Source organism: Phyllopteryx taeniolatus, chromosome 1 (genome assembly GCF_024500385.1).
Source record: "Phyllopteryx taeniolatus isolate TA_2022b chromosome 1, UOR_Ptae_1.2, whole genome shotgun sequence".
Taxonomy (NCBI): Eukaryota; Metazoa; Chordata; class Actinopteri; order Syngnathiformes; family Syngnathidae; genus Phyllopteryx; species Phyllopteryx taeniolatus.
In genome coordinates this window covers 24,778,591-24,805,202 of record NC_084502.1, presented here as the reverse complement: position 1 = coordinate 24,805,202, position 26,612 = coordinate 24,778,591, and the positions used below count along the sequence as shown (strand labels likewise).

General features: G+C 39.9%; 2 protein-coding genes across 5 annotated transcripts in view; one reads left to right on the top strand and one right to left on the bottom strand.

The window, feature by feature from the left end:
- Nucleotides 1-20,035, top strand: part of LOC133482594 (large neutral amino acids transporter small subunit 1-like) — a 28,409-nt gene extending 8,374 nt beyond the window's left edge. The window contains exons 4-11 of the mRNA XM_061782875.1: nucleotides 4,745-4,850; nucleotides 5,059-5,103; nucleotides 6,411-6,534; nucleotides 6,655-6,758; nucleotides 7,599-7,695; nucleotides 9,501-9,650; nucleotides 11,480-11,654; nucleotides 16,237-20,035. Of these exons, the coding sequence (XP_061638859.1) occupies nucleotides 4,745-4,850; nucleotides 5,059-5,103; nucleotides 6,411-6,534; nucleotides 6,655-6,758; nucleotides 7,599-7,695; nucleotides 9,501-9,650; nucleotides 11,480-11,654; nucleotides 16,237-16,316 (881 nt within the window). The 3' untranslated portion in view covers nucleotides 16,317-20,035. The remainder of the gene's footprint in view (nucleotides 1-4,744; nucleotides 4,851-5,058; nucleotides 5,104-6,410; nucleotides 6,535-6,654; nucleotides 6,759-7,598; nucleotides 7,696-9,500; nucleotides 9,651-11,479; nucleotides 11,655-16,236) is intronic.
- Nucleotides 20,036-20,222: 187 nt separating this feature from the next.
- LOC133482599 (thymocyte selection-associated high mobility group box protein TOX-like) overlaps nucleotides 20,223-26,612 on the bottom strand; it is a 118,124-nt gene continuing 111,734 nt past the window's right edge. For 3 of the 4 annotated variants that reach the window (XM_061782917.1, XM_061782890.1, XM_061782909.1), the window contains 3 exons: nucleotides 23,996-24,388; nucleotides 23,020-23,159; nucleotides 20,223-21,652 (listed from right to left, as the gene is read on the bottom strand). In XM_061782917.1, coding sequence (XP_061638901.1) covers nucleotides 21,610-21,652; nucleotides 23,020-23,159; nucleotides 23,996-24,388 — 576 coding nt within the window. In that variant the 3' untranslated portion in view covers nucleotides 20,223-21,609. The remainder of the gene's footprint in view (nucleotides 21,653-23,019; nucleotides 23,160-23,995; nucleotides 24,389-26,612) is intronic. The other variant, XM_061782900.1, reaches the window with a different exon arrangement.

Below are 26,612 nucleotides of genomic sequence, written 5' to 3'. Positions count from 1 at the left end.
CATCTTGGCTTCATTTGTCCACTTTTTGACTGTTTTCACTGTAGGCTTCGCACATTTAAGTTCTTGCCTGTACGTCGGTATTAAGTGATTTAAGCAGTGATCAGACGAGCCCAAGGCTGCACGAGGTATAGCACGGTATGCGTTTTTTACCGTCGTGTAGCAGTGGTCTAAAGTATTATTTTCCCTGGTAGGACAGTCGATGTGCTGCTTGTATTTAGGGAGTTCGTGGTTGAGTTTAGCTTTGTTAAAGTCCCCGAGAATAATGAGGGGTGAGTCGGGGTGTTTTTTTTCAATTTCGTTGACTTGATCGGCGAGCGTTAGCAATGCGGCGTTCGTGTTAGCTTGAGGCGGAATATAGACGCCAGCGAGAATGAATGATGCGAACTCACGTGGCGAGTAGAATGGTTTACAGTTTAAGAATAGGGACTCCAAATGCGGGCTGCAGTGTGTGCTGAGCACCGTAACGTCCGTACATCATTTTTCGTTGATATAGAGGCATATCCCGCCGCCCTTTGATTCCATGTCGCGGTCCGCTCGATGAATGTGGAAACCAGGAAGCATAACGGCGTCATCAGGTACAGCGTCGCAGAGCCAGGTCTCCGTGAAGCACATGGCCGCGGAACGTCCGAAGTCTTTACTGGTCTTTAACAGAAGATGAAGCTCATCCATTTTGTTGGGTAGGGAGCGTACATTCGCGAGGTGGATCGACGGGAACGCCAATCTGTGTCCTCTCTTGCGGAGTTTCACCTGAATGCCGGCTCGCTTCCCTCTGTGGCGCCGCTTCCGTCTCCATGCGCCGAAAACCGCGGACGCCGCTCCGGTGAGTAACTCAGGGAAAAAACTGAGCGGATATTCGAAAGTTGGTGACAGAAAGTCCGGAGTAGACTCCTTGATGGTTAGCAGGTCCCCCCTTGTGTAAGTGAGTCGTGTAAGGTCTCCAAAGACGGACGAAAAACACAAAAACAAAGACAATACTAGAGAGCGCGTTACCGAGGCGACCACACTGGTAGGCGCCATTTTCCTGACGAGCCTCAGCTTGTTTGCACAGATGCCGAGCGTGGACGCCGAGCTCGTTTGTTGGCGGCCACGAGTGAGCATGCACTCATGTGCATGTTTGTGTACGCGACGATGAGCGCTGCTTGGATGAGCAGCGCCAAATACACGATTAAATGCCTCAGCAATGAATTGCTTATGTCAGATCATGCCTCATTTAAATGTGCTGCATTACAGCAAATTGATCAGCCCTGGTTGGAATAACAATGATACTGTATGTAACGTCAAAAATGAACAATGTTAGAAACGAGACATCATTAATATTGACAAAAAAATTGGTGACTTCACTGTGGCTTCTTCAATTGTCTTCAAGAGACACTGTTAAGCTAAGCATTATTTATTAATCCTAATGCTGTACAGTGAATATGTACGGAAGCGTATTGCATTCACTTGGATAAAAAAAACAAAACTCCTGTTTTTCTGAGTAATTTTTTTAGGGCTTTGTTTTTCTGACTAATTTTTTTTCCACCTGTTTTTCTGACAATTTTTTTCGGAGTTATCGGGACACATCGAACTCACGCGAGAACCTGCGAACTGCAAGTGACTCTTTGCGGAATCCGTAGCAAACAACATGACCGGCTTATTCAGTTTGATCAAGTTTTATTTTGATATGGGTTTAAGACACTGGGAGATACTCCTGTCTTTGAGTCACATAGATGGTATTGTTATTAGTTTGTCGACATTACGCAGGCACCTTGATTGAACCGGTAAGTTAAACGTGTATGGGCAGGTTGAAGGTGTGCGAGCAGTAATCCGCCATTAGTGAGTCCGCAAAGAGTCACTTGCAGTTCGCAGGTTCTCGTGTGAGTTTGATGTGTCCCGATAACTCAGAAAAAAATTTGTCAGAAAAACAGGTGGAAAAAAATTTGTCCGAAAAACAGAAAAAAAATAGTCAGAAGAACAGGTGGAAAAAAATTAGTCAGAAAAACAGAAAAAAATTGTCAGAAAAACAGGTGGAAAAAAATTAGTCAGAAAAACAGAAAAAAAGTCAGAAAAACAGGTGGAAAAAAATTAGTCAGAAAAACAGAAAAAAATAGTCAGAAAAAGAGGTGGAAAAAAAATTACTCAGAAAAACAGAAAAAATAGTCAGAAAAAGAGGTGGAAAAAAATTAGTCCGAAAAACAGAAAAAAATAGTCAGAAAAACAGGTGGAAATTTTCTTTGTCAGAAAAACAGAAAACAATAGTCAGAAAAACAAAGCCCTCAAAAAAATTACTCAGAAAACAGGAGTTTTTTTCCCCAAGTGAATGCAATACGCTTCCGTACTTCTGTAATATGTCCTTTATTATGATTATTATTATTGTTATTATTATTTTTATGGTGCTATTGATTGACATTCCAATGAAGCCCCATTCATAGCACAATAATATACGGTGTGCGAGCAGTAATCCGCCATTAGTGAAATTACTCAGAAAAACAGGAGTTTTTTTTCCCAAGTGAATGCAATACGCTTCCGTAATATGTCCTTTATTTTATTATTATTATTATTATTATTATTATTATTGTTATTATTATTTTTATGGTGCTATTGATTGACATTCCAATGAAGCCCCATTCATAGCACAATAATATACGGCACAAGGCAGGCAAACAGCATGGCCATTGCTCAGCCACACTACATCTGCTTTTCACTCACTCTCATTTGCAAGGCCACACCCACAAGTATTGTGCTCTGCACAGTGTTGCCATGGAGACTACTCAGCGAAGCTTGCCGGCTGCTGTCGCATGCACACATTGAGGCCTTTCAGAGAGCATAAGAGAAAGGACAGAGTGTGAGAGTCATGCACGTGTGCCGTGGTTGTCCTCATTACCATCCGAAGAAGACAGGTTTAGGCAAGAAATAGAACAAAACACACACGCGCGCCTGCATACTCTATTACTTTTACACTGGTTATGCTTTAGGCGAATGAGAAGTGGAAATGAGAATCCTGTAAATATGAATGGACATTAGGGGTTGCACATCTTCAAATTTTTTTAAGTCAACGTAAATAGGATGAAAGTCGCTGATGAAGTCGTTGCTATTTTTTCAGTACACTATTGTGATTAAAAAAATAATAATCACAGGAGAAGGGAATGATTTGCAAAAGTTTGTATTCATTGACTATGGACAGCTCATGAACCAAATTTATGCAGAACATGCAAGCTAGAACACAAGGGCATCGATGTGCACTGGCCTCTTTTGCCGTAGCATGTTGGTATTTCCAGCCAAAGAAATGTTGTTGTTTCAAGGAGTCCAAACAGACAAGAAGAAGGCATATTCCACTATGTAAGCTTTTATTCTCAACAGCAGGCAACAACGACCCTCCCGGTCCGCTCAGCAACACTTGGGTATCACTTGTGTAAACATCCTGTAGCCCGTAAAGTCAGGCCTTCAAAATAAAAGCACCCCAGCTATTGTTCTAAGTGGCTCTGCCTCATCCTCAAGCCAAAAAGAATTTCCAAATTTCCCTTATAGGATGAAGACACGATTTATCCATCGAGTCCAGGGGTGGGCAAACCTTTTGGTTCACAGGCCGCACTGACTTTTAAAATTTGACAGGCGGGCCAAGCCAGGACCAGATGCTTACATATAAAAAATAAACAACAACAACAACAAAAAAAGGCATTGTAGTGTTAATACTTAGACTTACTTTTAATGGGAACATTGTTGTTTTGTTGATCACCTTTTTTGACAGTGCATCAAAGTCTGGTGTTATTTTTGTTGTGGCAATTCTCAGAACACATCTGAGGTGTTCATCACTCAGCTGGGATCTGTAGGATGTTTTGTTGGTGTTCATCACACTAAAAGTCTGTTCACACACATATGTGGAGCCAAACACCACCAGCATCCTCTGTGCCATCTTCTGGATTTTTGGAAATGTGTCTGCACTTAATGAAGCATAAAACATATCCAGTATGAGAGTTGAACTTCTCTTTTAAGACAGTATCACATTGGAGATCAATCAGTTCCATCTGCAGCTCCGGTGGCGCTGTTTCAGGGTCTTGTGTGACTGAATCTTGGCTGGCAGTTTGTCAGATAAAGCTGAGCTTGCTGAGCCTGCAAGCTTGATTTTAACCGCTGAGCTGTAGCCATCAGTTCCTGTGTTGATTGGCTGTTAGCATAATCAGCATGCTTGGTAGAAAAAAGGCTGATGTTATATTCCTCTAAAACCGCAATGGTGTCTTATCAAATTAGACATACAGCCTTAGACCGGACTTCAGTGAAAAAGTATTTAGTCGTCCATTCTATATTAAACACTCGGCACTCACTGTCAACTATTCTTTTATTCTGCCCACTCATGGTTGAAGAAGGGTTCAGAGCAGTAGCAGAGTAAAAATAGAACAGTCAAAGTCAAGTCAATGTATCACTGCACCTACGACGCTACCTGGTGGAACCACTGGGCATTACAGGACAACCTGGTGGAGCCACTCGGCATTACAGGACAAGGTCAAATGAATGCAGTCATGATTTTGATATGATTTAGACGATTCTGTACCAATCTTTGGTGGGCCGGATTGAAATGATCAACAGGTCGGATGTGGCCCGCGGCCCGTAATTTGCCAACCCCTGATTCCAGTCAATGTCATGCTCTAAAGTCAACATCATTGTGGAGTAGTAAAGTTGACTTGTTGCTAGTCGACCAGTGAGCACATCTCCTAATGGAGATACGCAATAAATCAATTTAAAACATTCCTGTTCTGTGTGTGTGCAGGTGACGTGGAATACCTGACACCAGAGAAGGCCTTTGAAGGCAGCAAAGTGGGTGTTGACAATATTGTCTTGGCCCTGTACAGTGGTTTGTTTGCTTTTGGCGGCTGGTGAGTCATCTATGACCGAACTACGCATCAGAAATACAAATAGTTAATCTTTGTGATTTTTATGTTTGAAATCTGCCTTTACAAAGAGAATGATGTCCATCTTTAACTGATACTGAACAACATTATACAACATTACAAAGTACAACCACAGTATTAATAAACTATGCTTTAAATTTAAAGGAACGTTTTTGCTTTGTTTTGTTTTCAGGAATTACCTGAATTACGTAACCGAGGAGATGATCAATCCAGAGAGGTGACTTAAATGTGGTGGAGCTTGTTTTGAGGAGGGTTCTCCTGTTAGTATTTACCTATAGCATGACTTTTCTCAGCGCTGAAAGAGCATGCTTGTCATTCCTCATTTGCATGATGCTGAGTGTGAATAGTTACATAAATAAACAAACAATATATTTTACAATACAAATGTAAAACAAATCTGGTATTTTTCTCATAATGTTACTACTGTATGATATTAAAATAAGTGACCTTTTTACTTTTTCATCATAATATTACAAATGTATTTTCATAAGATTTAGACTTCCCAGAGAAAAAAATAACTTTTTTTTTGATTAAAAAAAACAAAAATTTCCTCAGATTTTTTCTCCTTGAATAAAATGGGACGTCTTTGTCTCATAATTAGAGAAGTGGATTCCTATAAAATTCAGATTTTTTTTCCATAAAAAACCCCAGGTTTTTTCTTTTATAAAAGATGAGTAAAATATCTTACATTATAAAATATATTATTCATATTAATATAGTTTAATTTTATAAAATGTAATTTAATACTCAAATGTCATAATATTGGGACTTTAAAAAAAATAAAGATTGTATTTTATTATTATATTTATTTCTGTTGAAAAAATAGAACTTTTGAAAAACTTTTCTTGTCATATTTCAACTTTATTCACATATACTTACAACCTTTTTTCTTAGTAATATTACATTAGTTTCGTCAGTTTTGTGAAAGAAATGCTGACTTTATTCTCAGAACATTTTGGGTTTTTCATGAAAAAAAAACGCAGGCATTTTCTATTAATATTACAACCGTGTCCACATGAAATTATTACTATTTTCCTGAAATTTTTTTAATTTTTCTCATAATAGCAGCGTAACAAGTGGCCGCCATCTTCGAAAAAACATTGAATGAGCACTTCAAACGCCTCTAAAATTTTCCATAAGAAATAAATTCAGGAAAAAAATAATTGATTGCTGACATCAATGAGCTATTCTACTGCCCACACTGCTCTTCTTACCAATAATGTTATTGGGATGTTTATTCGAAATAAATCCGATGTTATTGTCGTGAGGTTAATTTAGCTTTTTTTGCTGAAAAAGAAAGAATTTTAATTTACAGTAAATAAATAAGTAAATAATCACAATTTATCATTCTCATAAGATGATGATTTTTTTCTTGTTATATTACAATTTTATTCAATTTGATATTGCACCTTTTTTTCCTAGTAATTTTACTACTTTGCTTTCTTTTCCGTGTTCAACACAACAACACTTCTTCAATGTAACTCTATTGTCTTTTGTGCTGATAAAATCTCCTCTTCAACCTAGAAATCTGCCCCTGTCAATCATCATCTCCATGCCCATTGTGACGGTTGTGTACATCCTGACCAACTTGGCCTACTTCACAACCATTTCTCCTCAAGACATGGTTGAGTCGGAGGCTGTCGGCGTGGTGAGTTATTGTCCATAAAATAACTATTGTCTTTGTTACTGTTGAAAAATATAGCTCATGTTGGCTTGTGGCCAAGTTGTTATCATTAAAATGTAACCTGTGTACTGTGCCTGTATGTAGAGTTTTGGCGAGTACCATCTGGGTGTGATGTCTTGGCTGATTCCAGTGTTTGTGGGGCTATCTTGTTTTGGAGCTGTAAATGGATCCCTGTTTACATCAGCACGGTAACATTAAGCAAAGCAAAGCAGAGCAAATTTATATAGCGCATTTCATACACAAGGTAACTCAATGTGCTTTACATGATTAAAAGCATTTTAAAACAAATAAAAATAACAGCTTATAAAACATTTAAAACAAAGAGAAAAAAAATACAATTAAAACAGCGTACAATGCAAGAAATATATTTTAAAAGTGGAAATGCTCTATAAAGCATGGGGAAAAAGAAGAGTTTTTAACTTGGCCCTAAAAACATGCATCACTTCTGTTGGCAACAAATTCCATTTGTGTGCAGCATAATAGCTAAATGCTGCTTCACCATGTTTGTTTTGGACTGTGCTCCAGTATTTGACCTGAGTCTGTCGATCTCAAAGCCCCACTGGGTTTATATTCCAGTAGCATTTCTTTCATCTATTCAGGACCTAAACCGTTTAGTGATTTATAGACCAGTAGCAGAACTTTAAAATCTATTCTAAAGCTGACTGGAAGCCAGTGTAAAGACTTTATAATTGAATGATCTGACCTCTTTGTTCTGGTAAGAATCCGAGCTGCAGCATTCTGAATGAGCTTCAGTTGTTTAATGTTCTTTGCGGGGAGTCCAGTCAGAAGACCATTACAATAGTCAAGTCTACTTGAGGTAAAAGCATTATTATTTTTATTATTATTATTAATATTTAGGGGGGGTTATATTGCAAGCCTTCCCGCTCTGGCTGTAAAAGTGCCTAAAACTTAATGCGATGTGCAATCAAGTGCTTCTATCAACTGACTGTTTTTGCTAGCACAAATGATATAGACGAAGTGGCTCATGAGAGACAATAAATAAATGTAACCTGTACCGCTTGTTCCAGTTTGTTCTACGCTGGAGCTCGCGAGGGTCAACTTCCTGCTGCTTTGGGGCTAGTCCACACAGACCTTTTCACACCGGTGCCATCCCTCATCTTCACAGTAAGAACAGCTAGGATAACAGCACTGCTTATGTGCTTTTCAAGTCATAACAATCCCACTTATGTGGAATTTGGCCCACGAAAAGGTTGAAGGGTAAAGGCCAAACACCTGCACTGGAAACATACACACCTCGTCATACTGTAGGTTGAGCGACATCACTCGTGTTCTGTCATCTTTGCACTGGCTCTGTCAGTCACTTAATAAGATTAAGTGCAAAATACACAGCACAAAACTAAAAAAGAGTACAAAAAAACAGTTATTTACAAAGCCCTCAATGGTCAGCCTCCTCCCTATTGGTGGATTTGGTGTCATTTGATTGTCCTATTACGTCACTGTGGTCTTTTACGTATTGTTCCTCACACGAAACTAAAGCCTAAAGGTGACAGAGCCTTGCTGTCCATTCCCCCCAAATTGCGGAATGCATTTCCTTTCAAGTTAAGAGCTGCCTTTTTCGTGGAAGTAAAACAAAAAACAAAAAAGAAGTTAAAAACACATTCAAGTTTTTGTATTTTATATATCATTAGCATAATAGCATAATTGCTCAAGTCATTTGTAACTTACGATTACAATATTATTTAAAAATCACCAAAATGTTTGCTAAATATTGTGTTTTTTAATTGTCTGTGTAGATTCTCAGTCATCCAGGTCAAGGTAATCTGCAAAGATTGAATCGAGGCAACTGGACTCTTTTTTTTTTTTCTTGTTTTGCAAAAATGTTACAAAAGACAGGCAATTATGCTATTTGGCTAACGATATGTATGACTATTTCATTACTATATATACAGGAAATACAATTTACTTCATCACTACATCAAACATCTAACACAAACTTGTCAGCCTTTGTCCTATTCTGTGCAGTTTTTTTTTAACAGGAAAATGCAATGAAATCTCCTAAAAGTCCGTGGGTTACATAAATACAGTATATTGCTCAATTTGAGTAATATCATGTGTAAAGCGTGTGGTTGTATGCTTCAAATCAAAGCTTTAATCATTTTGACAGAAGAATGATAGAGGAATAGGGACAGTAGGCAGAGAGCGAGGGATAGGTTTGCAGCAGGGATAAGGCCACATTGTGTACTGTATTAATTGTATTAATGATATTGCTATGGCGATCAGTTGTTTGAATAGTATTAGTTACATGGGTGTAAAACTGTTTTTTGTCGTGGACCACATTGTTGGTAAGGTTTTCCTCAGAGGGCTGTTATGACTGTGACGAAAAGATATTGTGAGGAAAGGTTTTGGTTTCCAGTGCCCTTTAACATTAAACAGGGTTACAGTTAAACCCTCCCACCCCTATCAAGTTACTGTAATAAGGGGTTTGGTAACAAAAAAAAATGCTTGCAATATTACAATGTTATTATTTATTACTTATGACTATTTCAAATTTTGATAGAGATTTTAATGAAAATCATGTAAGTTGATGCAAATGATTTGCTTTCGCGAGCTACATAAAATGATGTGGCGTGGCGGATTTGGCCCCAGGCCTTGAGTTTGACACGCTTTTTAATACAACTAAATTAATTGTCGTAGCACAGGAACCTAAAAAGGTGAAAGGAACAATGAATGTAGTTGTTGTGGCGACTGACTGTCACCTACTTTGTTGGTGTATAATATTAGTGGACAAGCAAGGACACCATGTTGTTTCATCACTAAATGTATGTTAAATTCAAAGTTACACTTCTTAATTGGTAGATAGAGCCCAAGAGCAAAACAAACAAGCAATAGAAACAAAATGAATCGGTTCCTTATGTCTACTTTTACAAGACCAACCTCTGATTTGTTCTATCTTTTGTCTTTACTCCCAGTGTGTGCTGTCCATGCTTTACGCCATCTCTCAGGACATCTTCTCTGTCATCAATCTGTTCAGCTTCTTCACTTGGCTCTGTGTTGGCATGGCCATCGCCGGGATGCTCTGGCTGCGATTTAGAAAGCCCAACCTCAGAAGGCCAATAAAGGTACAGTGGTCTAAACCCTCTTGAGAGGTCTAGACATCTCACATCTGAACTTCAAACAGTCTGCATGAAACAGCTTGTGTTTCATATCAATATATATATATATATATATATATATATATATATATATATTTAAAAATAAATACATAAATATATATATATATATATATATATATATATATAATATTTTTTTTTTATGACAGCCTACTGGTTTGGACCTGGCTTGTTTTGTTTTGTTGTGTTTCGTCTTTCATCTTTGCTTCGAGACAAATTGCCTCTCAGATTTTTATGTTCATTTTTTTCATGAAATGAGCCTGCAGTTGCATATTTGTCCTCTTTATGAGGGAACTGTTCATGACTAAGCCAACAGTAATTCAATTCAAAGCATTGTGTATCCGTGAATAAAACCATTTAAAAACAAAGTCCTCATAAAAGTGAGGTGACATTATGACAATGCAATAGGTTGTCCATTCAAACATAAAAAGAGGTAATATGGCCTTTTAAAAAAATTGGTTCAGGAGGAAAATTACAGTATTCTCTCTTACTCTACTTTTAAAATTTTCATGGACTTCAACCACGCTACAGAAGGTCTTTATCAGAGATCTTCAATTAAAATTCAAAGGGGTCCGGTTGCAAGTGATTTTTACATGGCAAAGGTCCAGGCCTCAAAATGTTTCAATTTGCGTAGCCGACCAGTCGGCTGATTTGACCAATATCAAAATGGCAAATTTTCCTGTACCTTTTCAAAAATTTTTGGTTTTGCAAATACTGTTTTGTTTTTCAATGAATAAATTAATATCTGCCCATGCCATAAATGAAACTATTTTGATCCTACTAAAAGAGAACAATGGATGAACACGAATAAATGTATTCCCAAAAAACCTGGAAATACAAAGTGATTTTTAAACACACATCTAACCCACATCTAAAGAGCAAAGAGCACCAACAACTTGAATATCCAGTAAACAGACACAAATATCGTGCCTAAATTTAATTGTGTTGTAGCTGCGTACAGTGTAACAGCGTCCTATGTGAGAAAAAAAAGGCCGCGTGACGATGCACATACTTTATTTATCAGCAATTGCCCTTGCGTCTGCATGAAACCTTGACTTGGTGCGGACCCGGACTTTGATCTGATATTTGAAGACATTTGAGACTACGTGATCCATTATAAATCTCGAATAGCATTCTTGTTAGACGTGCTCACTACTACTCAACTGTGCTGCCTTAGGTCTGCCGCACATGAAGACGGAATGAGACTCAACTGGATACTCACGAAAAACAAATACAGTCAGAGACTCACATCGGGTGATTGACCCTCGCGCATATGTGAACTCTCTGTTGCGGGAAAAACTACAACCCCTGGTGTTCTTATCGGCAAACAATGTTTTGAGGCACCACGTATACCGTACTGTACTGTACTGTATTATTTTTTTATTGAACCAAAATAAACATAATGCACTTGTCAAGGCAGAAGTGCATTTCCCTGGCTCCTGTAGCTATAGTATAATAACTGGTGAGAAATAAAGGAGAGTGTGGATATTTGAGAGGCTGTTGACTCCGTTTGTTGACTGCCCTTGAGCATTTTGGTGAATGAGTCTCCATGCTTTAGTTTTTCAGCCACAGGTACATATGAAATTGTAGTTACCCGTAAGTATTATTGTAAAACATAGTCAAAATGAAGAGGCTCCAGCTCAACCAAGACTTCAATTAGGATATGCGCTGTCAAAAATGGATGAGTGGATAATTTATCAATCAAACAGACTACTGTATATATAAAATTGTTTGTTAGCGTAACAATCTGCTTAATGCATTGTGTTCCCTTGCCACAGATCTGGCTAGTTATCCCTGTGACTTTTGTCCTGGGCTGCGTCTTCATGATTATCGTATCCTTCTGGGCGGCTCCCATCGAGTGCCTCATAGGCTGCAGCATCATTCTCACGGGCATCCCGGCGTACCTGCTGGGCTACAAGTGGAAGAAGCCGCGTGTGATCAAGAAGATGCTCGGTGAGTTAATATTGTTTTGAAATCAAATGAAAACAAGTGGATTTGTCCAGGTGTAAGCTGGGAGGCATCGCTGACATTTTGTTATGAGATTGTGGGAAGAAGATCAGCTGGAGAGCACATGTGGGCCGTGTTACCATTAGTGGGTTTGTGTAGTCTGGAATCTGTGTTTCTTTTCATCTGGCAACACCATCCATCCTTAAGGAGCAAAAGTCAACAACGAGAGGTGTAGCTGTCTCTCAGCTCAACGAGCAAGCGAGAAGTTTTTCGACGGGTGCTCCACTGTATTTGCAGATTGGTAGCATCAGACACAGAGCGCACTCTGCTAAAACCGGGAAAACTAAGTACTAATGAAGACAGTATGAGTTGAAAGATCAGGAATAAAAATGCAATGCAGGATAATACTGTCTTTTTAAAAACACAAAGAAAATTACCTTGTTCTACTTGCCAAGTGAGCTAATCAGGATGTAGAATTTCAGCTCTGTTTCTTCTTTCTGGAGCTTTGGTTTGGTTTGTCTTGCGACTACTACAGACTTATGAGTGTCTGTTGCTTAAATGTGTCAATTGGGTCTTGAAGCTCTTCTTTCCAAAGTCTCAGAGAGAACTTGTTTCTTCGTAGGACCTCTCAGCCCGATTCTATGAGACATTGCCTGGGGTGTCACACTCATTTTCGTCATGGGCCACATTGTTGGTACAGTTTCTCTCAGAGGGCCGTTATGACCATGAAACCATATACTGCAAATGTTTCATCGCCAGATGATACAGCGCCTGAAATAGATATTTGACACATCACCATTTTTCTCACTAAATATATTTCCAAAGGTGTTATTGACATGAAATTTTCACCATACAACTAATCCTGGAAAGCCAAGACAACACCTAAAACCTATCAATAATCAAACAGAAATCCAGCCCTTTGTCAGTGCAAATGAATATCTGCTGGTTCAGTCCTAATTCATGGCCTACAAAAAGGTCTCATTGCCAAGGTGTGAGTCAAGACATCTCATGATGGGTAAGAGCAAAGAGCTGTCTCAATACCATCAGAAACTAATTCCTGCAAAACATAACAATAGCATTGATTACAGGTGCATATCTAAGCTTCTGACTGTTCCAGCGAGCACAGTTAGGGTCATAATACGTAAGTGGAAAGCCAATCATACCACCGTAAAGTTGCCTCGAGCAGGTGCTCCTCACAAAATTTCTGACAGAGTGCCAAGAATAATCAGAAGAGTTGTCCAAGAGCCAATGACCACCTGTGGAGAGCTTCAAAAAGAGCTGGAATTATCAGGTACTGTTGTCACAAGGAAAACAGTTAGTAATGCACTCCACCGCCATGGCCTGTATGCACATTCACCATGCACGACCCCATTGCTGTAAAAAAAAAAAAGCATGTCAAAGCACGTTTAATGTTTGCTGAACATCATTTGGACAAGCCAGTTAAATACTGGGAGAATATAGTCTGGTGTGATGAGAGCAAATTTGAACTCTTTGGATATAATAATGGGCGGCACGGTGTCCGACTGGTTAGAGCGTCAGCCTCACAGTTCTGAGGATCCGGGTTCAATCCCCGGCCCCGCCTGTGTGGAGTTTGCATGTTCTCCCCGTGCCTGCGTGGGTTTTCTCCTGGCACTCCGGTTTCCTCCCACATCCCAAAAACATGCATTAATTGGAGACTCTAAATTGCCCGTAGGTGTGAATGTGAGTGCGGATGGTTGTTTGTTTGTATGTGCCCTGCGATTGGCTGGCAACCAGTTCAGGGTGTACCCCGCCTCCTGCCCGATGATAGCTGGGATAGGCTACGGCACGCCCACGACCCTAGTGAGGAGAAGCGGCTCAGAAAATGGATGGATGGATGGATATAATAATGCACACCATGTTTGGTGGAGAAATGGCACTGCACATTACCCTAAAAACACCATACCAACAGCGAAGTTCGGAGGTGGGAACATTATGGTGTGGGGCTGCTTTACAGCAAATGCTACTGGTAAACGTCACATTATTGAAGGAAGGATGAATGGGCAAATGTACGAGGGATTCTTGACAAAATTCTGCTACCATCTACGAGCATGATGAAAATGAAATGAAGGTGGACATTTCATCAGAATAATGATCCAAAACATACTGCCAAGGAAACTCTATTGGTTTCAAAGAAGAAAAAAAAAAGCTGCTAGAATTAGCCCAGCCAATCACTGACGTGAATCCAATCAAACATCTATGGAAAGAACTGAAACTCATAATCCATAAAAGAAGCTCACGGAACTTTCAAGATTTGAAGACTCCTTGTGTGGAGGAATGGGCCAAAATCACACCACAGCAATGCATGTGACTAGTTTCTCCATACAGGACGTGTCTTGAAGCTGTCATTGCAAACAAAGGCTTTTGTACAAAGTATTAAATAAATACCAGTTAGTGTGTTCAATTCTTTTTCCCTGTGTCATTTCACATTATTACACATAACTTAATTTCTGATCTTATTTGTTCTACTTTCTTTGCATGTATGGATTACTAGGGTTGTACACAACCTCTGGTGAAATTTTCATGTCAATAGCACCTTTGGAAATATTTTAGTGAGAAAAATGGTGACGTGTTAAATACTTATTTTAGCCACTGTATATACAAAACACAATGATGGATAACTAGTTTTCACATCAGAAGTCAAGAATAATAGTGTCATGAACGCAAAAGAGGATAGGACCCAAAAATGCACGACTCCAAAACAAATGGGCAGTTTCAAAAAGAGAGGTTTAATATACGGGCAGAGGTTGGTACACAGGCAGGCAAACCAAAAAAGGCAACAGTATCCAAAAACGTGAGGCAAAAAGGCGAGGTCGATAATTGGAACAGGGTCTAGTCTTACTGTGAGTCTTTGACGTGGGAACAAGGAATGCTGGACCGCGACGACACGGTACAACAAACTGGCGACGAGAAAGAATGAGACACGAGGTTAAATGCAAGGAGTAATTAGGGTGAACGAGACACAGGTGGTGAAGATGCTCTCAGGAGCAGGTGTGTAGGAAACAGGGGGAAGACAAAAACCGCAACACACACCCATGACAAATAGTTTGTTTTACTATTTTTCAAGTTACTGTAAAAAGGGGTTTGGTAACAAAAACAAAAAAAGTCTGCAATATCTTAACGTTATTATTTATTAAATATTACCATGTGAAATGTTGGTACAGATTTGAACAAGAATCATGGAAGTTGACGCAAATAATTTGCTTTCACCGGCCACATAAAATGATATGGTCCCAGGGCTGCTATTTGGTTTTATTATATCCACTTGATACTCTTTTCATCTGAGAGGTGTTGCCTGAGGATTAAAATATTTTTTTTTGTTTTAACAGTATTTGGTTCTCAAATTATGAATTGGCGTCTTTTGTGTTAATGTTGTTTACTTGTTCGACTGTAGCATGTATTTTGGGTAACTACTGTGTCAATGAATCATGTGTAGCTACGGTATTGATGTACTATGTGCTGTACTAATCTATTATTTGTACTGTTTATTATATGTGGACCCCAGGAAGATCAGCAAACAGCTACAGCACAAGCTATTAAGGACGTCGGCAGCGGCGGCTGCTTGAGACAGTCATTGATATTTTCACCAAAATACTTTGCGTACACCACCAAAAATAGTCAATATCCAAAGTAATTTATAATCGCCAGCACTTGCTGAAATTGCGATCATCCTGTGATTTTGAATTGGTACGGTTCAACGGTACGACGGTTGCCACCAAGCTAAATGCGCAAGCTTCAAACAATGAACAAATTTGGCGTTTAAACTCATTTTCTGGGTCAGACTGACAGTAAGCGTATCATCAGATTTAGTTCAAACTTCACAGAAAAAAGGGTAATAATCACATCCATATACCGAAGTTATCTATTGTGTCCAAATCCTATAAACGTGTGATTGTTTTGACGCCGAAAACACTTTTTGCAGTAAGATTTGCGCTGTAACAACGACGAAGAACATTTTTACCGTTGTCAAAACATCGAATAAACACTAACGTAACATAGATAATGCTAATGAAAACTCACACCATGAGAATCTGAAAAATATTCCTGTAGACGTCATTGCCTCCGATCAAATAAGAGGTTCGCCGGCGTTCTTTTCGTCACTGTCGTTCGATAGTCATTTTCACTGTCACTTTTTGCAGTCAGATTTGCGCTGACACAACCACGACTTCTTCGGCAATGCATCCTCATTCAATCGACAACAAATAGCTTTCAAAATTGGCAGTAACAGTTAGCACGAGCGGATGCATAAGTCGTCATGTGGCTCGTTTGAAACTGCTACCTGATTGGCTGACTGTCTTATCCCCACACTCCCAACACTGAGTATTCTATAGTTCATACAAATAAGAAGACGCTGCTCATGGAATTACGTGCACATGTTTGGCTGATGCCATCGTGCGCGCCAATGTCATGCTGACTTCAAATTGATCCCGTGGACCACCAGGAGCGTGACATGTCTGGTATCCACTATTTAAAAGTTGTCTGACATGGAGTACACCTTGTTTACTCAACTCTCTTTGTCATATGTATTTACTGATGATGGTGACAATGATGATGAGCTGTGTCTCCTCAGAAATCTTCACCATGTTCTGCCAGAAGATATTCCTGGCCGTCCCTGAGGAAAAGCACGACGAAACCGACGAATCGGAATAACGGCGGATGATCCGCAACCAGCTCAACAACTCATGGCTCAACATTTTGTTTACTTGAACATTTGCAGTTTTTCATGGTATTTGGTGTTTTGTTCTATTTTTCATTTGTGGAGGAACTTTGTAATCTTGGTCAAGGAGGGTTTACGTGAATGTATGCACTTTTGTTCAAAGTGTGTATCAGCTAAAACACACGCTTCTGTGCATCCTAATCGCATTCATTGTAGACTATGAGAAGCTGCATACAACGCACACTATAGTGGCCTAAAATGTACACAGTTATGTTTCAGTGTTGCTGGTCTCACACACGTTTTAGTAGGATTTGACACAAAATGAAGGTGGAAAAATTTTTTCCTTTCTCCCTCTTGTCCTTTAAATCAAAGCCAAATATTGCAGTCAGCCATATTTACAGAGCGATAAAGTGCTGAAATTTAGTTTGGCTTCCTACTACATTTTTGTGAGACCATGTTCAGAATGTTTCATTGAGATAAACGACAACAACAAAAAAACACATTACACATATGTAATCTTGGTGTGACTAGACTAACACAACTGATAAAATTGGAAGGAAAGCGGTTAGCCGATAGTTACACCTTACTAATATAATGTATGTGTTAATGATCCTTTTCCATATTTGTATCCATTTGTATATGAAGCACAAATGTGTGTGTGTGTGTATGTATATGTCCGCACTGATTTTATGCTGTTGTGTTTCTTTACTGTAAGTTTCACGTGAAAAGGGCAAAGCTTTTCTGTGTGACCACTAGGGATGGGCATTTGAAGGAAACTAACGATTAATCAATAGTTTACGTTTACATTTTTTTTTTGGAATGTTCCAAGTTGGCACGGCCGTGTTTGCGTGGATACTGCGGCCTCCTCCCACATTCCAAAAACATGAAAGTTCCATTGGTGAAGTGTGAATGTTTGTGTATATGTGATTATCTGTGATTGAAGTCAAGGATGGACCCCGCCGCTCACCTCAGTTCAGCTTACCTGCGACCATGTGGACAAGTGCTATTGAAAATGGATGGAATTATGTATGTATGTCTGTGCTGTGGTTAGCATGTCTGCTTCTAAGTTCTGTGGTTCTGGGTTCGAATCTCAGCTCCAGGCTTCCTGTGTGGAGTTTCCATCTTCCACTGTGATTCCAAAAACATGCGTATTAGGTTCACTGAAGACATAATTGTCCATAGGTCTTGCGTTTGAAATGTTGTTTGTCTGCCTTGCAACTGACTGGTGACCAGTCCAGGGTGTAACCCGCCTCTCACCCAAAATCAGCTGGAATAGGCTGCAGCACACACGCGACCATAATGATAAGCTCACCCATGACTCTGCTGCAGTGGACTCCATTTTTGCCTTCATTGATTCAAGATTAAGACAAAATAATAATTCAACAATAATCAATAATCAATTAATGGATTATTGCGTCCGTCCCGAGTGACGACACTAGATAAGAGCTTCTGTGTAGAAGGCTTTACAAAGATCGATGACAGTCTATACTGTTTATACTGTACAGACGGAAGCAAGCGCCACTGTCGTGTTTGTATTTTGGAGTGTACCTATTATAGGCGGCAAGGTTGTCCACTGGTTTGCACATCTGCCTCACAGTTCTGAGGACCGGGGTTCAAATCCCGGCCCCGCCTGTGTGGAGTTTGCATGTTCTCCCCATGCCTGCGTGGGTTTTCTCCGGGTACTCCGTTTTCCTCCCACATCCCAAAAACATGCAGGGTAGGTTAATTGAAGATGCTAAATTGCCCGTAGGTATGAATGTGTGTGCGAACGGTTGTTTGTTTCTATGTGCCCTGCGATCGTCAAAGCAAGTGGGACATTGATGTGAATACAAGGGAGCCCTGTAAGCCTTCCATTTTAACCATGGATATTAAGCACAACAATAAACACAATAGACGGATGGATTGATTAATGTCTTCAGTGAACAAATTGGATCCAAATATATACAGTATATAAAAAGAACCATTGACTGTCCACTAAAAAGTTTGTAGAAGCAACTCCGATGTGATGTGTGTGCATCATTAATGACTTTGGTTGGGGCAACGATTGGTGTAAAATGCTTGCTCCTTTCTTGTCTCATCTTATTACTTGTATGTTTGTGTCTGTGTCTGCAGCTGTCAGGAAAACTCATATCCGCCTAAGGGGGAAATGAAAGGGTCTGATGGTGGCTGATAGAAGCAGTACCACTGTGGGGAATAATATTACAGATAGGACATAGGACAGGCAATATTGGACTAGTACTTGTGACTTTCTATGTCAACTACGGTGATTTTTAACTAAAGCAGTCCAAATATAATATTGAAGGTTTGCTTAAATGTACCACCGGTTGCTGATAGCAGCTTTATGTTACTGGCAGTAGTGGTCATTGTATAAAATCAAAGGAAATGGAGCACACAAAAAAAGGAATTCTTGCCCTGACATTGCACTGAGCTTCATGTTAATATTGGTGAACATGGAGCAAGGAAAACATCAGTAATCACCACATTAAAATTGGAAAGCGAGCACAAGAACAAACACAATGCATTAAGTCCACTATCCACACATCCACAATTGTAGGAAGCTGGTGTCAAACCTGAAAAAAAAAATAAGGTATCCTATTTCACTTAATTGGTGGGGGGAAAAAAATCATATTTTCCTACAACAAATATTGTGTATTTTTTTCATGTGTCTATGCCAGCAACATATAGTGACAGGCACAACAGTTGAACAATGAACCACTAGGTTTAATTAACTTATGTACCTGTTCACAGTCATACAATAGAAATATTTCACACCAAGTAAATTTGTGAATAAAGGAGTTTATCAATATTGTTTCAGTATACAGTGACGCCCCTGGATTTTCTCTATTCGCCCAGGGCTCAGTAGCGCTTCCCCTCCCATATCGAATAAGCCAAGGTGTACCAAGGTTCTCTCGCCGAGTCTCGTTAGGTACCCATTTTTTAAAAATACATCCGGCCATCGTTCAAATGTCGTGCACTACTTCACCGGCAGGTGGTGATGTAGGATTATAACGGAACTCTTTATTTATTTGAATAACAAGATGTTTTTCTTCCTGTGTTGTGCACTATTTGACCGGTAAGTGGTGGTAGAGGTGCACGGCATTTGTGATGCTCTTGTAAAGTCAACGCATTATTTCACAATGTGCGCTCACTATAATCAACACGCCTTTCATTTTTTTTGGCCCATTAAAACACATTCGACTTCATCTGTAAATAAATGGAATCAATATTTGTAATCATGAAAACCACTTTTAAGTTTATTTGAGATGTACGTTTAATATCTCGCGAAAACCAGGCTGCAAATGACTTGCGAGAGCAGTGAAAGAAAATGATGCGAAATAGAAATGATGTGTTACACCTTACATAAACTGTCATATTTTTTATTTTGTTCTTCTTTCTTCAACCATGAGCTTATCTTTTCCCCCCATTTTACAAATCAACTGTAGGGGGCACTGGGTGTTCATCATGAGCGAGAGAGAGAGAGAGAGATTCCTTTTCCATTCAATTTTTAATCAGACTGTGAAATTCAAAACTAAAAGGCAGTGTGTGTGCGTGAGTGTTTTATGTTTTTCTCCTCAGGTGGCTGTGCGAAAGGCTGTGCATTGCTGCATTAACTCGTAGTTTCATCATCACACTTTAATCAAAAACAAAAATGACCAGTGGGCAGAGAAATGTTGCTTGATATGTGATATTGATTATGTCTGATGGGGGGGGGGACAAAAATGCAGAAAAAAGGTACACTGAACACCAGCTTATTGTACCTAACAATCCATGTGACAAAAATCTTGGACATCAAGGGGGAATAGACAACAGTTTAAATATAGTACAGTATTAGATTTTTGTACATCAATCTTTTAAATGTATGTGTTGGGATGCAGAGACACAAACAGAATAGCCCCAAATACTTTAGACATTTTATTACAGACAAAAAAAGAAAACAAAGGAATATTTGTGAGACAAAATGAATCGAATATTGATTGGTCCAGTGGTATTGTACCAATGATTTCGGAAACATATTTTAATAACCCATGTTATAATAATAATAATAATAATGCACCCTGATGAAAAAAACCATGGTGTCTTTATTATTTTTAAACCAATGTGAAATTTTCCATCCAAACGAAATAGAAAGTTATTTTGTGAAACCGATAAAACAAAATGGGTCTCTAGAGAGCTGGCGGGACAAAATAAAGAAGTACATTTGGCAGGCTTTATACATAAAACTGAATTATATACCCCGATGTCCGTTCCTCTCAAATCCTGCTACAGTGAAAACCAAAAAAATCCTTTTTTTAAAAATTCTTCACAAAAGATGATAAAGATGAGTTCAACACAATTCTAAAACATCTAATAAAACTAGTCAAAACTTCAAAACCCCACTTTTTTTTTTCTTTAGTTAACATTTCACATTTAGCTTCTTTTTTTTGTTTTTTTTTTGTTTAATTCACCTGTACAAGTGGTTGGGACAAAAGGAAGGTGGGGAGGATCAAAAGGGTTTGAAATGTTCCACCTCTTGCACTTCGGCAACGTCCTGAGGTCACGTGACGCGAGTCGACGCTCCCTACTATCGCCATGGAGATGTTGCTTTTGTTTGTTGTTTTTTTGGGGTCTCCTCCTCCTCAGCTCTTGCTTGTAACACATTTTTAGTGTGTATTCCCTCACCACATAATCCATTGAAAAGAAACTCAAGACAGCAAGGGGCTGCTGCTAAATACACACATAAGAAGGATCTGCTTTTTTGGTGGTATTTACAATCTCTCAGTGAGAAATAAAGGAAATTAGAAAGTCCTTCATTTGGGGCAAAAATGGGTTTTGGAAACATCTTGTGTTTGCGACTATCTTGAAATGTCCTGAAGTACACGCACCCCTGCTGAGGCAACTAGATTGGAGAGCCTTACTCTTTGAATATGCTTAGAGCATGTCACCTCCACCGATGAGGAGGCAAAGGAAAAGAAATTCAAAACAAAACAAGAATTTTTTTTCTATCTTTCCAGTATGCTGGCATGAGCTCATAGCTCACTGCCCCCGCAAAAAAAAAAAAAAAAAAAAAGAAGAAGTTCACTGATAAGAGAGAGGAATAAAGAGAGAGGAGAAAAGAAAAGTGCCTCAGGCATGTGGCCGATCTAAGTGCTTGGCGAATAGGTGAAGATGCTGGAGCAGTCTTTGGGATTTTCAAAATCCGGCAGAAGACGAAGAAGAAGAACAAAGCAAAACGGTGTCGAAGCAGATATATTGATGATGTTACATCGGAAATCTCCCTGGAGTCCCACATGTGGAGGTCTTTCAACTTCAAGTGAGGTAGAGAGGCTTGTCTCGAGCTCCCATGCCACTGCTGAAGAATAGACATGTTATGTTCATTTCATGGGAATATCACTGTTGTACAAGTAGCCTACCATAAGCGTACAACATTAGTGTTAAAGTGTTATTATTATACTGACACTAGTGGGAAAATATTAGGAGCATCTGATATGGGCGATATGGGCAGTCGCCCCCCCTCCCCCCACAGTTGACGATTGGCCAGAGGTACGCTATTGACAGTTGGCGCACATGGCACATACACTTCGAAAACGTATGAAAATAAACCAACACAAAATCTTCGCCAGCACCATATTTGATACAGCTCGTCTCCCACACACAACGCTGTCCACTCATCCCTTCCTAAGAGATTCAATAATTTAGCCTCTAACAAATAACAAACACGAATGAAATCCTTCAAAGGACTATCATTGGCTGCCAGAGGCCACCCTCTCCATAGTATCCTACCGACTGTCGTTTTGCGTGAAACCGTTCTTGGCTGGTGCGTCCCTCTATCTTAGAGGATAAAGACTTGGGTCCTACACTATACCCTCATGTCCTGTCTGGTCTTTGAGCATGAACTGATGAAGCCTGCTCAGATGAGAAGCGAAACATCTTCTAAGACAACATGAACAGTCCACTTGCGATCGATTCAGTACCTTGAGAATACAATGACCTAGATGAGTGAGAATAGTCACAGGCATAGATACATACCGTGCCCTTGTAAAGTGGACAAACATGGTTGTCATTGGACAGCGACGCTATGTTGTTTCCAATTATCACACAATAACCTATGGAATCAGCAGGTAGGTGAGCTTGATAATTCATCTCATCTTTGGAGGAGACTCATATCATTAAGTGTCAAATGCAAAAAATGTCCTTCAATTTATCTTTCCAGACACCAAGAGCCCTCCAAAGCGTCAACAAGCCATTCAGAGCAGGAGAACATTTAAGCAAATACTCAAAGCTGGCTCAAACAGTGTCAAACGCGATTTGACTCAGGCATGATCCCATTTGACATACAGTGACAGAATGGGCTCCAAGTGGAGGAGCTGGCGACTTCCTGCTCCTCCATATCTCGGCATAGCGATGCCGAGATTCAGGTGTGAGACAAAACAAGAGACCTCTTGTAGCTGCTTGAATGCCTCGATTCGATAAGGCAACGTGTGCTAAACGAAACACAGGGAGAGTTAATTGGATGTCAGAGCTGGTAATGGCGTTATACTGCTGCTGCTTGTCACTTTCAAGGAGGTGCGTTGATTTAAACAGAAAAATCTGAGCGTATTATTAATTGAGTTTTAAGTCAGGCTGTGTGACAGTGAAGTGGTTTACAGCAACTCATTTGGAAAAGTAATAAAACGGCTGACAATTCTCATTTGCTGACATCTGCTGCGTTGAGCTTACCTGCAAGCGTTGGGTCCACAATCCCTGTTGCAGTATTCGCTATCCCAGTCTGGGTTCTGGCCATGCACTGGGTTCGGGGCCCCTGGAGACTGTGAGCCACCCACACTGTTCTGGTACTCAGCCTGAATATGGGAAAACCCCTGAGGGTTACAAATACAATCAGTACAAATAAATGTGAAGATCTTACAACGATGCCACCTGGACAGGAAATGTTAATGATTAAATCTATAAGAAAAGTAAAGGTATTTGGGGAATAAACATACAGTGGTACCTTGAAGTTCAACCTCAATGAATTCTGTGGTACGGGTCAAACTTTGATTTGGTCTATTTCTAGATCCGAATTTTGCAGCAGTGCATTACATTTTTGCAGTAATTAGCAGTTTGCACCATACCAAAAACATGTTTCTTAAGTCAAATGAAGACACCAAATTGTCAGCTGGGAAAGGCTACAGCTCACCCGTAACACTAATGAAGATAAGCTGTCCAGAAAATGGACGGGCAGATGGATTGATTAACTGTACAAGCAATGTTTTAAGTAGAATTTTTAACATTATTAATTGTCAGACAAGTATAAGTAGAGGTTAACCAGTATAATAACAGAACAAAACAAAAAAAACTATTTAAACACTCTCTTAACTTTAATGACAAATGGTGAAGGGTAATAAAAGTGCATATTGATAAATTAATATATCATAGAAATGTTCATTTCTGTCAGTTGTCCAAGTCAAAATGTAACAGTGCTAAACTGCTTAATGGAAGCAGCACTTCTGCTCAGTCATTTACATGACTCTGAGTATCATGAGACGGAAACACAGTTGACAAAAGTACTTTTCTGCTGACTTGATGGTAACAAACTCCAAATTGTACATCTTTTGGGGTGACTTCAATGTACCACTGTTTCACATTGAATTGTTAAAGAAGCACAGCAAATAGGATCAGATAGTAAATGAACATTATGATGAAAGTCCAAACCCACCTGTTGGCTGAGAGGTGGGGAATGCAAAGGTGCCTGGAGCCCCATTTGGTGTGAGATGATTGGCTGTGACTGCTGCATGCGGATTGGCTGGTTGAGCAGGGAGCTCTGGTGCAGGGAGAGCTGGGCATGAGGGTGCAGGGGTGGGCTGATCTGGAAGGGAGCAGGGGGTGAGGCACTCATGCTGGGTGGCAGCATCTGCGATTGGCTGAGAGTGGAGGCCAGGCTGTGGCGCGGTGGGCCCGCGTAGCTCTGGAGGTCCGACAGGGGGAAGGAGCCCGATGGGCCCAGGTAGGGAGACGAGGGCTGAGGACTATACAGGGGCTGCTTCGGGGGCAGCAGGTGGGAGGGCTGGCTTGTCTGCTGGGCACTTTTTGGCTCTGGATCATTATATGTCTGGAGATAAGACACCAACATTTAAATCATATACTCACAGTCATGCCTACATCTTAAATGCTTTTAAAAAGTATGCAGTGCAATATCTGCGATTGACTGGCGACCAACCCAGGGTGTACCCCGCCTCTCCCCCTCAGTCTGGGATAGCCTCCATAGGCTCATCTGCTACTTTTATGAGGACAAGAACTACAGAAAATGGGTGGATGTTGAAATATTTGTGGATATAAAAAGTAAACACACCCCTTGTTCAAATGCCAGGCTTTTGTGAAATAAAAAATGAGACAAAGATAAACCATTGCAAAACTTTTTTCCAACATTAATGTAAATTGTAACCTGTACCACTCTATAGAAAAAAAAAACTGAAATCTTTTAGAGAGTTAAAGTGGAAATAAACAACTGTCATATTGTAGTTGTAATAGTGTGCACACCCTTCTATAACTGCAGAGAATGAACCAATCACATTCAGACTCATGTTAAATGGGAGTCAGTACACACCTGCCAGCATTTAAAGTGCGTCTGATCAACCACAAGCAAAGTTCAGCTGTTCTAGTCAGCTTTTTGTAGTTACATCCTACATTTTTGTAGTTACATTCTACAGCACAAGTCATGGTCCGCAAAAAGCTTTCACAGCATCAGATGGCTCTCACTGTTCAAAGGTTTCAGTCAGGAGCAGGGTACAAAGGAATTTCCAAGGCATTAGCATAGAACACAGTGAAAACAGCCATCATCACGTGGAGAAAATATGGCACATTACCAAGAACTGGACAATTGATTTCAACAGGGGTGGGTAGGCTTTTTGTATCCACTGTATTGTAATGAGCCTCCATTAAGCAATAATTCAAACATTTGTATACATTACATTTGTAGTTTGGAGTGGCGTTGTTTGCTTCACTGCACTGTATCATATTTAGACGTGTTTCTATAAATCTTCCCTGTGGTCTAGTTAAAAAAAGGTAACCTAAATAATAGAAGCACCTCTTAGTGTAATGCAGTGCAATTGTACACCGCTGACAAAACTACAACCGCAATAATAATTAGATAAATAAAAGAATAGCTCTCTGACAGTGTCAATCAAAACTCGTAAAGCCCTTGTATTAGATATTGCGTGTGTGACTAATAAAGGGGCCGGGGAGTGTAACTGTCATGCAGGTTTTGCCAGAACTAATTCATTATCATATTTGTTAACCAAAAATCATAATGGTCCTCCAATAATCCGTATTGGGTGTTGAGAACATACAAACTCCACACAGGAAAGCCTAAATTTGAATCCCAAAAGTCGGAACTGTGAGGCAGACGTGCTAAGCAGTAGTCCACAGTGCTGCAGCTTCAAAATGGTTCTCAATTTAAATTTTAATCCATCTTTGGCTTGGCAGCTTGCGCTATGTATTTTCCATCCCATCATTGTATTATGGCTGATGAATGAATGGGATGATGAAATTTGATGGTTAACAAAAGCTGCAGTGGAGGTGGAGTAAAAACTCACACAAACTCCACCACACATCAAAACTTGGTGACTTGACCTTTCTTATTGTGGGTGCTATGTACAAGTTCAGCACCCACAGGGCGCCCCACTTTCGCCCTTTTATGATGAACTGTCACTGCTCATCTCCAACCATTAGTGTTGATTAGACGATAATGGAGCCCATTTGTATGAATAGATCTTAGGCTGCGGTAATGATCAATAGACACCTTGACAGAAATGGGAGACGAACACACACGCACACACTCGTACACACGCACGCGCGGGCACACACACACACACACACACACACACACACGCACGCACGCACGCACGCACGCACGCACGCACGCACGCACACACAGGAACCCAGGCGGAGAAATGAGGCTGTTTGCTTGCAGAACAAATGGAATGACAAAAGGAATCTTCCTGGCACTATGTTGTGTTGTTAATACAAGGCGGCACTAAACAATGCAATCCTCAGCCCTCATCCTTGCTCTTCGTTATTCCACCGCTGCCACGTTTCTGTAAATCATTCTCGGGGCACGCACATGTTCCTCCTTTGAATTAACAAGAAGCTAAAAATAGACCTAATTCCTGACATGTGCCTATTGACAATCTGTTGTAGGCACATACAAGAGAGAGTAATGTGTTTTATATCCTTAATCCATCATAGCTGTTATGGTCATAAGCTTGCACTATGATTTTGACCCCTCCCCCAGTACTTCACTATTGCATCTATAAGTAACCCCCTCCCCCCTACAT